General features: G+C 41.4%; 1 protein-coding gene across 2 annotated transcripts in view; it reads left to right on the top strand.

Moving 5' to 3' along the window:
* Positions 1 to 12811, top strand: part of b3glcta (beta 3-glucosyltransferase a) — a 133023-nt gene that overhangs the window by 56120 nt on the left and 64092 nt on the right. For both annotated transcript variants that reach the window (XM_084148132.1, XM_084148133.1), the window contains exon 4: positions 11517 to 11556. In XM_084148132.1, the coding sequence (XP_084004258.1) occupies positions 11517 to 11556 (40 nt within the window). The remainder of the gene's footprint in view (positions 1 to 11516; positions 11557 to 12811) is intronic.

The following is a 12811-nucleotide window of genomic DNA, read 5'->3' as shown; positions in this document are numbered from 1 at the left end:
CTTTCTCTTTATGGAGAGTTGTGTGTAGATCAGTGACACAAATTCTCTATTTAATTTTTATAAAGTTCAGACTGTAACAACACAAAATGTGGAAAAAGTAAAGAGGTGTGTGAATACTTTGCGGTTTGACAAGAACACATTTAGGTGGAGATGAGTGGCAGAGAGGACAACAGTGGACGCATCATTTCAGGCTACAATGAATGAATGAATTAATGACATTTTATTTTCGTGTCAAATCGCCAGTTGGCAACCAATCCCTTATGGGGTTAATTCACACACAAACAAACATTACAATAATTCACTGTGATAATTCAGTGATAATTCTTCTTCCGGTGTTCTGTGCAGTGTGCATTGCATAAAGAGTGAAAAAAACCGTCACAGCCTTATTCTAAAATTGATTAAATTGTTTTTTCCCCTCATCAATGTACACACAATACCCCATAATGACAAAGCAAAAACAGGTTTTTAGAATTTTTTGTTATGTATTAAAAATAAAAAACTGAAATATAACATTTACCTAAGTATTCAGACCCTTTAGTCAGTACTTTGTTGAAGCACCTTTGACGCTACAAGCTTGGCACATCTGTGTTTGGGGTGTTCCCCATTCTTTTCTGCAGATCCTCTCAAGCTCTGTCAGGTTGGATGGGGAGCGACACAGCACAGCTATTTTCAGGTCTCTGCAGAGATGTTATATCGGGTTCAAGTCCAGGCTCTGGCAGGGCCACTCAAGGACATTCAGAGACTTGTCCCGAAGCTCCTCCTGCGTTGTCTTGGCTGTGTGCTTAGGGTCGTTGTCCTGTTGGAAGGTGAACCTTCACACCAGTCTGAGGTCCTGAGCACTCTGGAGCAGGATTTCATCAAGGATCTCTCTGTACTTAATCTTTACCTCGATCCTGACTAGTCTCCCAGTCGCTGCCGCTGAAAAACATCCCCACAGCATGATGCCGCCACCACCATACTTCACCGTAGGGATGGTGCCAGGTTTCCTCCAGACGTGACACTTGGCATTCAGGTCGAATAGTTCAATCTTGGTTTCATCAGACCAGAGAATCTTGTTTCTCATGGTCTGAGAGTCTTTAGGTGCCTTTTGGCAAACCAAGCGGACTGTCATGTGCCTTTTACTGAGGAGTGGCTTCCGTCTGGCCACTCTACTGTAAAGGCCTGATTTGTGGAGTTCTGCAGAGATGGTTGTCCTTCTGGAAGGTTCTCCCATCTCCACAGAGGAACTCTGGAGCTCTGTTAGAGTGACCATCGGGTTCTTGGTCACCTCCCTGAACAAGGCCCTTCTCCCCCGATTGCTCAGTTTGGCCAGGCGGCCAGCTCTAGGAAGAGTCTTGGTGATTCCAAACTTCTTCCATTTAAGAATGATGGAGGCCACTGTGTTCTTGGGGACCTTCAATGCTGCAGAAGTTTTTGGTACCCTTCCCCAGATCTGTGCCTCGACACAATCCTGTCTCGGAGCTCTACGGACAATTCCTTCGATCTCATGGCTTTGTTTTTGCTCTGACATGCACTGTCAACTGTGGGACCTTATATAGACTGGTGTGTGCCATGTCCAATCAATTTAATTTACCACAGGTGGACTCCAAGTTGTAGAAACATCTCAAGGATGATCAATGGAAACAGGATGCAGCTGAGCTCAATTTCGAGTCTCATAGCAAAGGGTCTGAATACTTATCTAAATAATGTATTTCTGTTTTTTATTTTGTATACATTTGCAAAAAAGTATTGCAATCTGTTTCTCCTTTGTCATTATGGGGTATTGTGTGTAGACTGAGGAGGAAACAAATTAATTTAATCAATTTTAGAATACGGCTGTAACCTAACAAAGTGGAAAAAGTCAAGGGGTCTGAATACTTTCCCAATGCACTGTACATACAGTACATACATACATACGTTACATATACAGATAAATAAATACAGATCACTGAAACCAAAGGCATTTGAACCCAGTCTGACACAAAGAGATGATTAATGTGGGAGACAGGCCTTCACACGATCTATATACACATGTGCCATTTGCCATAATTCTATTATAGGTAGCACTTTTTATTTTATTCCAGGCTTTATCTAAATATTCCGCAAACGGAAATACACAATGGACAAAAAAACATTTCAGTTTCTCCTCATCGCTCAGCCACATAATACCACATAGGCCTATCGCAGAATGTCATTACAATACACGTAGGTGTTTTGTAACAGATGTCTCTTTCCATTCATCAAATTGCGGGTGCACAGTTCACTGTTACTTTGTGAGTGGACGAACGTGCTTATGTAGCTTACAGGAGCGCGTTTTTGCAGTGATTGTTTGACAATCAGATTAAAACATCCTGACTGGTTGTGTTTATGCCACATTAAACGGCATAGGCAGCGCGTCCATAAAGCTAAGGCAGGGATCTTCAATTCCGGTCCTGGAGGGCCGAAACACTTCTGTTTTTTATTTCTACCTGGTAGTTAATTGCACTCACCTGGTGTCCCAGGTCTGAATTAGCCCCTGATTAGAAGGAGAGGATGAAAAACAAAGGTGTTTCGGCCCTCCAGGACCGGAATTGAAGAACCCTGAGCTAGGGGAAGCTTTCCCTAAAGTAATTTGCTTTCTCCTGTCTATACAGAAATAAATGAAATTATTCATAATAGGCTGCTACACCAGAAAGCATGATTTGGCCACAGAGGATCATTAGCTTATTTTTTAAAACCTGTGGATTGTTTTAAATTGCATAGCCTACAGTCGGAAGGGCTCGCAATTTGGGCAGCGCGCACGGCAAAGACCAAATAGATGATTGTTGAGTTGCGACTGTTAGTGAAAAGCAGAGAGTACCAGCAAGGCATCGCGGAAAAACTGTTTGGAAAGCCAAACTCCAATCTGTCTTTTAGTTATCAACATTCGGAAATTAATTGAGCGAACAGTATTATTGGCACCAGCGGGAATATCAGCCATTTGTCTTTATCATTGGGTCAGTGCCACTTTTGTTTGTTTTTGGGCAATAATTTCCTCCTCCAGGTTAGATGGCCGTCATATTGTATTTGTGTTTACCCTTTTCGTAGGCCTATTATATGGATCAGCCAATGTTGTTTTATTGATCTGTATGTCAGTGTCAGCAGAGTAGGCTACCCTGTAATTTTTATTGCATTAAAAAAGATTCTGCTAATGTCTCCAGTCATATAAAGTGTAGTAGAATTGCATGAAATGTGTTTGTAAAAGGCTAACATTTTCCTGGGCAAAGAAAGGAGGAGAAATGTATCTGTATCTGAAAGCCTATAGCCTGCCTACCACTACGCGCTGCATTGAACAGTTTTTTTTTTGCTAACAGTGATTGAGTTATATTATTAGCCTCAATTATGACTATCTAATCTAATCATTACATTAGTAGGCTATCTTACATAAGTCTGCAAATACGAGGATGCATGGAATGCTTCATTATAAAGGTGCATTTTTTATGGTGAAAATGTGCTTCCCCAAATTTGAAACCCACGTGCCCCCTATGTTAAAAGGTATTGCATGTTAAAAGTGATATGACAAATCTTTACTGTCATAGGCTACTAGTCCCACAGACATAATATATCAGATTAATAGGGATTCTATATGTAATTCTATGATTACGCCTAGGCCATAAAGAAATGTTGTGAGCGGGCTTGGTTGTCCGGACCGGTAAGAAATTAAATCTACTTTCACCCCTGCATAACACATATGTTTTTTCAACAACAGGTTATGGTCAATTAAATCAAATGCTGCACTGAAATCTAACAGTACAGCTCCCAAAATCTTATTATTATCAATCTTTCAATCAATCGTCAGTCATTTGTGTCAGTGCAGCACATGTTGAGTGCCCTACTCTATAATCATGCTAAAAGTCTGTTAATTTGTTTACAGAGAAATAGCATTGTATTTGGTCAAACACAATTTTTTCCAACGGTTTGCTAAGAACTGGCAGCAAGCTTATAGGTCTGCTGTTAGAACCAGTAAAGGCCGCTTTACCATTCTTGGGTAGCGGAATTACTTTGGCTTCCCTCCAGGCCTGAGGACAAAGACTTTCCTCTAGGCTCAGATTAAAGATATGACAGATAGGAGTGGGGACAAAGACTTTCCTCTAGGCTCAGATTAAAAGATATGACAGATAGGAGTGGCTATAGAGTCAGCCAGGGGCTAAAATAGAACTTTGTTCTATTTTACTTGGTTCTATTTTTGACGCATGACGTGGAGCAAGTCCCGCCTCTCCTATCTCATTGGTTTTTAGGAGCATATACTCACGTCGGTGACTGAAAGATGAACTGAGGTCCACACTCCAGTCCAGTTGGTGGTGGTAATGCACTTTAAAGTTGGTTGCCAACCGCCATATAAAGTCCACAGAAGAAGAAGAAGACTGAAGGAGGAGAGATTACTAGAAACTAACTAGGTTTCCCCTTTTATCTGTGGATTAATTGTTGGAGTAGAGCACACACAATTTTGTATGTCTCAAAATGGGTCAAAAAGGACCTTGTGCATTTCAGGTAAAATAACAACCCAATGTTTATATCCCAGGACAAACTAGCTAGCAACAGCAAGCTAGCTAGCTAAATGGCCATGAATGTTTCATGTGTTTCGACATGTCCTCAAAATCTAATTTACAATACCACACAACAACTACACTATACCATTCTAGATAGGGAATGTTGGAAAATAATTAGTATTAGACTTTCCAATTATAGTATTTTATAAATTGAATAGACAGCATTAGAAGAAAGGAGAATTTGCGAAATAATAAATCTTCAAATATAAGTGGAACACAAATGTACTCAATCAACATGGTAGAGATAAAACACAGCAAACAGAGGACATAGAAGGCACAGTATGTGCGGATGTATTGTGAGGATGTGTGTTTTTGTGTTTGGAAAAGTGTGGAGTTAAGTGAGTGAAAAAGGAAAACGGTTGCAAATCCCAGAGCCAATGTGTGTTTGTGAGCAGGGGTTGTGAGAGAGAGAGTTCAATTTTGTGCAGATATGGGATATACATTTTAAAATGAATTATAAATATAGTTTATTTATGTATTGTCCTATCATGATGGAACGGTCCCCGACCCTATACCCTAGACACCCACCTGAGAGACCCATACACTAAGGAGAAGTCCTTATCTGTTTTATGGGCCTACTGTAAGTAGCCTATACGCAGCCAAATCTGAAAGATGAATGTGGTCAGAGACCTACTAAAGTATCACCACCCCCTCAATATTCTGAGCCTGCCTGGCAGGGATGGTCCTACAAAGCCAAAGCCCCCTGATGGTTGAGCATAATATACAAGGACATTCTCAAAGCTGCTAATGAGAACCTTGACGACCTTGTACCTAGCCGGTGGGTATTCCGGTGGGGTGCCCCCACCCAGGAAGTGGCAGTGCTGGCAACACTAGCTGCAGTAACCAATGGGGAGGGGGTCACACTCTGACAATCAGAGAGGGGGCATATTATTGTGTCCCTGGTGGCATAAAATAATCAAAGGTCTGACTGCACAGAGATGCTTAGGAATTGTCACAATGGAGGACCAACGTGTGTGTGTTTCAGGGAAAGGGGGTGTATCTTATCTCCATCACCTAGGACTTGACAATGGTTAATCAAATCTCCCCATTTTTGCCTGTTTTTGCTCAATTTTGCATGCCTTCTCAAACAGCTGCAACTGTATATGCATTCGTAATATCAAGTCCTTTCTTGAGTTGAGCTCAGGGATGGAACAACTGTTGAGCATTTGAGTTTATGGTTGTTTGTGGGGGAAAGGGTTTGTGTGTGTGTGTGTGTGTGTGTGTGTACAGTTGAAGTCGGAAGTTTATGTACACTTAGGTTGGTGTCATTAAAACTCCACAAATGTCTTGTTAACAAACTATAGTTTTGGCAAGTCGGTTAGGACATCTACTTTGTGCATGACACAAGTAATTTTTCCAACAACTGTTTACAGACAGATTATTTCATTATAATTCACTGTATCACAATTCCAGTGGGTCAGAAGTTTACATACATGTGCCTATAAACAGCTTGGAAAATTCCAGAAAATGATGTCATGGCTTTAGAAGCTTCTGATAGGCTAATTGACATAATTTGAGTCAATTGGAGGTGTACCTGTGGATGTATTTCAAGGCCTACCTTCAAACTCAGTGCCTCTTTGCTTGACATCATGGGAAAATCAAAATAAATCAGCCAAGACCTCAGAAAAAAAGTTGTAGACCTCCACAAGTCTGGTTCATCCCTGGGAGCAATTTCCAAACGCCTGAAGGTACCACATTCATCTGTACAAACAATAGTACGCAAGTATAAACACCATGGGACCACGCAGCCATCATACCGCTCAGGAAGGAGACGCGTTCTGTCTCATAGAGATGAACGTACTTTGGTGCAAAAAGTGCAAATCAATCCCAGAACAACAGCAAAGGACCTTGTGAAGATGCTTGAGGAAACAGCTACAAAAGTATCTATATCCACAGTAAAACGAGTCCTATATCGACATAACCTGAAAGGCCGCTCAGCAAGGAAGAAGCCACTGCGCCATAAAAAAGCCAGACTACGGTTTGCAACTGCACATGGGGACAAAGATCTTACTTTTTGGAGAAATGTCCTCTGGTCTGATGAAACAAAAATAGAATTGTTTGGCCATAATGACCATCGTTATGTTTGGAGGAAAAAGGGTGAAGCTTGCAAGCCGAAGAACACCATCCCAACCGTGAAGCACAGGGGTGGCAGCATCATGTTGTGGGGGTGCTTTGCTGCAGGAGGGACTGGTGCACTTCACAAAATAGATGGCATCATGAGGAAGGAAAATTATGTGGATATATTGAAGCAACATCTCAAGACATCAGTCAGGAAGTTAAAGCTAATGGATCTTCCAAATGGACAATGACTCCAAGTATACTTCCAAAGTTGTGGCAAAATGGCTTAAGGACAACAAAGTCAAGGTATTGGAGTGGCCATCACAAAGCTTTGACCTCAATTCTATAGAACATTTGTGGGCAGAACTGAAAAAGCGTGTGCGAGCAAAGAGTCTTACAAACCTGACTCAGTTACACAAGCTCTGTCAGAAGGAATGGGCCAAAATTCACCCAACTTATTGTGGGAAGCTTGTGGAAGGCTGCCCGAAATGTTTGACCCAAGTTAAACAATTTAAAGGCAATGCTACCAAATAGTAATTGAGTGTATGTAAACTTCTGACCCACTGGGAATGTGATGAAAGAAATACAACAAAATGTGGAAAAAGTAAAGGGGTGTCAATACTTTCTGAAGGTACTATATATTTACCACCATCATGGGGCTGTTCCAGAAAGCTGGATCAATGAGTTAGCCAGCCAACTGTCCAGAATTGCTGTAAATAACTTAAAATTGACAAGGTGTAATTGACTTGATAACAACAACCAATATACAAATGTAGCTTTATCAACTAGAAAAATCAAGAGGTATGTGGCTGTTTATCAAAGTAAGCTGGTTAACTTAATAATCCTGCTTTTTGGAATACCCCCCATGTCTTATTATTAGCAAATTCCAGTGACTCGTGCGTGTGATTTGTGTTTTTTCACTGAGATATTCACAATGGTTAATCACTTTTTGCAAATAAAGATGCCTCCAGGCTTCTAAGAGGCTGGGATGGGATGATATAATATATATAAGAAATATATAGGCTAATCTATTCATATAATGCAGCCTGAGGATGGCAGCGTCTCTCCTCAGAAACCGGCTTCAGAGGAATGCAGTGTGAGGATTGAGAAACCCATGGGCCTGACTGACTTAAGCTACTGAGCCCAATTAAGCCAATGTCTTTTTATCCACCAATGGCAGTGAATTAAATTAGCTCTGGATGTGGTCTTCTCTTCCGATGCATAAATATGCCTTTCACTCTGATTACTCCCAAATCTGACAACACAAAGTACAAGTGAACATCATCGTAGTGGATTTGTCATTCTCTCCCTCCCTCGTCTTCAATCTTAGCAACCTGTTATTCAAATGTCTCTGCTAGATACTCCTATTAAGGTTTGATGAATAAGGAAAAGTGAGTGACAGGTGTCAGGCAGCAGTTCATCCCTTTCTATGAGCTAAATGACCATATCTGGTCGGTGTTGTTCTAATGATTCCAAGTGGTCATCTCCTGAGGGAGGTTAATAGATGGCTTTCCTCTGATGGCTCCATTCACTGTCCCCACCCCTCCGCTGGTCTCCCCGGTGATGCCAAAATGAGATGCCACACCCGTCTCACTGTGAATTGACGACTTGTTTAAATTGTGCTCCTCTCCCAAGGGGCCTGCCGAGCCCAGGAGTGGAGTAATTGTTAGTCTAGAGGTAGTCATAAATCCCCAAAAATATTTATCTCTCCCCTCCTCATTATCTATTAATACCGCTCTGCTCTTGCTGCAGAGTTCCTGAGACTTGCCAGAACTGTAGGTTATACAGTCTTCCTTCCTCCCCAAAGACTGAGACCTGTCTTCTTCTGAAAAATGGGAGGTGAAAAGACGGCTCTTCAAAGCTGTGATTGATTTCCTCATTCCTCCATGGACTATTGCAGGCAGCTACAGGCTCTCGACAGCCACGATGGAGGTGTTGCTCTCTGGCTGTGTCTTAATTGAGCCGAGCGCTCGGAATGCTACAGGCGCTAAAAACCCCACACAATTAGGAACTACTAATGACATGGCGAATCTGCCATTATTCCTCCCAATAACCCAGTGAGGTTTCTAAACATTTAGCGTTGCAAAACAACAGTACATGAGTGACAAACTTTAGGCTGTACAAGTTGAGGAAGGGAAGTGGAGTAATGATCCAATGAATGGAAATAACCCAGTGTATAGCTGTGGGAAGTAGGGGCTGAGGGTGATGCAGCACCCCATTGAAAAAATCGGGAGAATTATATATTTTTTCTCACAAAAGTAGTGTACTGGGCCTTTACTAGTCCAGTATTAGAGGACCGATATAGACGTCTGACGTCTGTAGCACCGGCAAACGTTTTTTTCCAGCATTTCAGCTTAAGCAAAAAAGGTTGTTGTATAATTAAGAACAGTATCTTGCAGGGTTCAATAGTTGGAATTGTAAGAATTGTTGCCTTTCTCTGTGATCACCATTCTAATGGAATCCAGAAAGAATGAAACCCTTTGCATCAAAAGGTGCAAAGTTATGGACAACATCCACATCAAATTAAATATTTTTCTTGATCAAGTAACATGGAAAACAACCACCTTTTGTGCAGGATTAATTTACTATCCTTACAAACCACTTAATATAAATATACAGTGCTTTCAGAAAGTATTCAGACCCCTTGACTTTTTCCACATTTTGTTACATTACAGCCTTATTCTAAAATGGATTAAATAAATGTTTCCCTCATCAATCTACAAACAATACCCCAAAATGACAAAGCGAAAAACTGGTTTTTAGAAATGTTTGCACATTTATAAAAAATACAAAACAGAAATACCTTATTTACATAAGTATTCAGACCCATTGCTATGAGACTTGAAATTGAGCTCAGGTGCATCCTGTTTCCATTTATCATCCTTGAAGTTTCTACAACTGGATTGGAGTCCACCTGTGGTAAATTCAATTAATTGGACATGATTTGGAAAGGCACACACCTGTCTATATAAGGTCCCACAGTTGACGGTGCATGTCAGAGCAGAAATCAAGCCAAGAGGTCGAAGGTCATTGTCCGTAGAGCTCCGAGACAGGATTGTGTCGAGGCACAGATCTGGGGAAGGGTACCAAAACATTTCTACAGAATTGAAGGTCCCGAAGAACACAGTGGCCTCCATCATTCTTAAATGGAAGAAGTTTGGAACCACCAAGACTGGTCGCCCGGTCAAACTGAGCAATCGGGGGAGGTGACCAAAAACCTGATGGTCACTGACAGAGCTCCAGAGTTCCTCTGTGGAGATGGGAGAACCTTCCAGAAAGACAACCATCTCTGCAACATTCCACCAATCAGGCCTTTACTCCTCAGTAAAAGGCACATGACAGCCCGCTTGGAGTTTGCCAAAAGGCACCTAAAGGAAACAAGATTCTCTGGTCCTATGAAACCAAGATTGAACTCTGGCCTGAATGCCAATCGTCACATCTGGAGGAAACCTGCCACCGTCCCTACGGTGAAGCATGGTAGTGGCAGCATCATGCTGGGGGGATGTTTTTCAGCACCATGGACTGGGAGACTAGTCAGGATCGAGGGAAAGATGAACGGAGCAAAGTACAGAGAGATCCTTGATGAAAACCTGCTCCAGAGCTCTCAGGACCTCAGAATGGGGCAAAGGTTCACCTTCCAACAAGACAACGACCCTAAGCACACAGCCAAGACAATGCAGGAGTGGCTTCGGGACAAGTCTCAATGTCCTTGAGTGGCCCAGTCAGAGCCCGGACTTGAACCCGATCGAACATCTCTGGAGAGACCTGAAAATAGCTGTGCAGTGATGCTTCCCATCCAACCTGACAGAGCTTGAGAGGATCTGCAGAGAAGAATCGGAGAAACTCCCAAAATTAGGTGTGCCAAGCTTGTAGCGTCATACCCAAGAAGACTTGAGGCTGTAATCGCTGCCAAGGGAGCTTCAACAAAGTACTGAGTAAAGGGTCTGAATTCTTAATGTCTGTAAATGTGATTTTTTAGCAAAAATGTCTAAAAACCTGTTTTTGCTTTGCCATTATGGGGTATTGTGTGTAGATTGTGTAGAACAATTTAATCCATTTGAGAATAAGGCTGTAAGGTAACAAAATGTGGAAAAAGGGGTCTGAATACTTTCCAAATGCACTGTATTGTACATAGGCTGGTCATCTAGGTTTGTACTTGTACACTTTCCATCACTATGAAGAAAAACAATGCACAATACAGTAATTGATTACATTGAGACATCAAGTGGTTTGTGATGATGTGGCTCAGTTGGTAGAGCATGGCACTTGCAACGCTATGATGGTTAGTTCGATTCCCACAGGGGACCAATACGAAAATGTATGCACTCACTACTGTAAGTTGCTCTGGATAAGAGTTTCTACTAAAATGTAAAAGGAATTAATAGAACATTTCAGTTTTCAAATAGCAATAAGTTGCATTTGCAAAGTATTTCAAGAAACTGGAAAACATATACTGTATCAAGCAAGTATTTTAATATTCCACATGATCAGATTAACTGTTTTGTATAGATAATTATCAGACTGAAATACAAATACATTTAGTTTACTTTTTTTCACAAAAGTAGTGCAATGGGCCTTTACTAGTCCTGTATTAGTGGACGATATATTCGTCTTCAGCGTGGGCATTTTTTTTTTGTTCTGCGTAGCACCCCCACCCCCAAACTACTTCCTGCTGCTATTGCCCAGTGTGTTTACATTCTGTTTTGCTGAATCCTCCCGAGACTGCTAAATAGACCTATTCCTTTTCCAGTAGTTGACACAATGCTGTGAAATTAGGGGAGTGTTAATGCTGGGACCGTGGGACTGTCGCATGAAATGAAGTGTTTGGAGCAGCTGCTTTGTTTTGTTACATTCAATTGAAAAGTCAACCGTGCCACTAGGCCTAATAAGTCTCTCTCTCTTTCTCCTCAGAACCAGGATTTAGAGGAAGTCCTCTATGACAGCCAGCTAGGTGAGTTTCATTCATTATTCTCCATTCGGCTAGAAATGGTTGAATGGATAGGATGACTTTTAAAGGTCCAGTAAGTATGAATTTATTCAGTTGCTTGCTAATCTAATCTTCTGAAATGTCTCACTTGATTCCACCAATATTGCCGACAGTTTGATTGCACTGTACAATACCCTCTTACTTGTTGTTACACGACAATGTACAAAACGAAAGTGAAACAACGGCACTGTCCACTTCCTGAATCAGGATCGAATAAATATGTCACGTAGAACAGACATTTTGATTGGCAATTTTCTGCATTTATCAAAAGTCCGTCCCATCAGGTAGCCTGATTTCAGATGTCTCAATGTAAACAGGATTATTAGGGAAATCGTTCTTGCAAAGCATGTAAATGTTTTAAACAAACTATTATATTATTCTGACTATCCACCATAATCACATTATTGTGTACATGTAACCGTGATCATTGATTCAATGTACTATTGTCTGAAGTCATTGATCTGTCAAATCAATTAATACCAACGACAGCACCTGTTCCGTGCGAGTGTTTGATTTTTAACAAGTACAGTCCTTCAGAGAGAGCTGTGTGGTATCCATGTTTTGGGCCAATGTTAATTAATGTGGGTCAGAATTTGTAGTGCGATATGTGTTTAATATTCAGCTGCATCAGCACTAATGAGGGTAATCCAGCATGAGATGCACTGGAATGAACAAATCACTGAGGCTGTACACTGACACAACTGTCTCAATGTTTGCATTTAGACAAGCAAGAGAAGGCCTTGTTCTAGACTTCTATACTCCCGTATTCCACATCATTGTTAAATGGGGGGGTTTTGAGAGACATCCTGTAGTGTGGTAGAGATGAAATCCTCTCCCAGCTGTGTAGACATACAGTATATAAGGGAAATCTTGTGAAAGGGCATAATGAGAACTGTTTGATGTTAAAGGCATTCCTGTCTTATTAAAGAAGGATACCATGGCTCGGAAACCCTGGAAAGGTAAATGAACCCAATACAGCTTTGCACTTGTTCGCCATTCAACAGAGTTCTCCTCTTATTAATTTGACGGCAGCAGACATTTCATAAGTAGAGCGAATGGATGGATCTGATGTTTGCCTTTCATGCTTGAGAGCTCTAATACAAGAGCAGAGTGCTCCGATAGAGGGGAGGGCTCTAGGAAGCCGCCAAGGAGTTTTGGAGGTGAAACTCTGGACCTCTGCTGGCTTGCTCACTCAACTGGGTCATGTCGGAAACAAAAG

The sequence above is a fragment of the Coregonus lavaretus genome, assembly GCF_964263955.1.
Source record: "Coregonus lavaretus genome assembly, chromosome: 30".
Classification (NCBI taxonomy): Eukaryota; Metazoa; Chordata; class Actinopteri; order Salmoniformes; family Salmonidae; genus Coregonus; species Coregonus lavaretus.
This window is presented reverse-complemented; position numbering and strand designations above follow the sequence as displayed.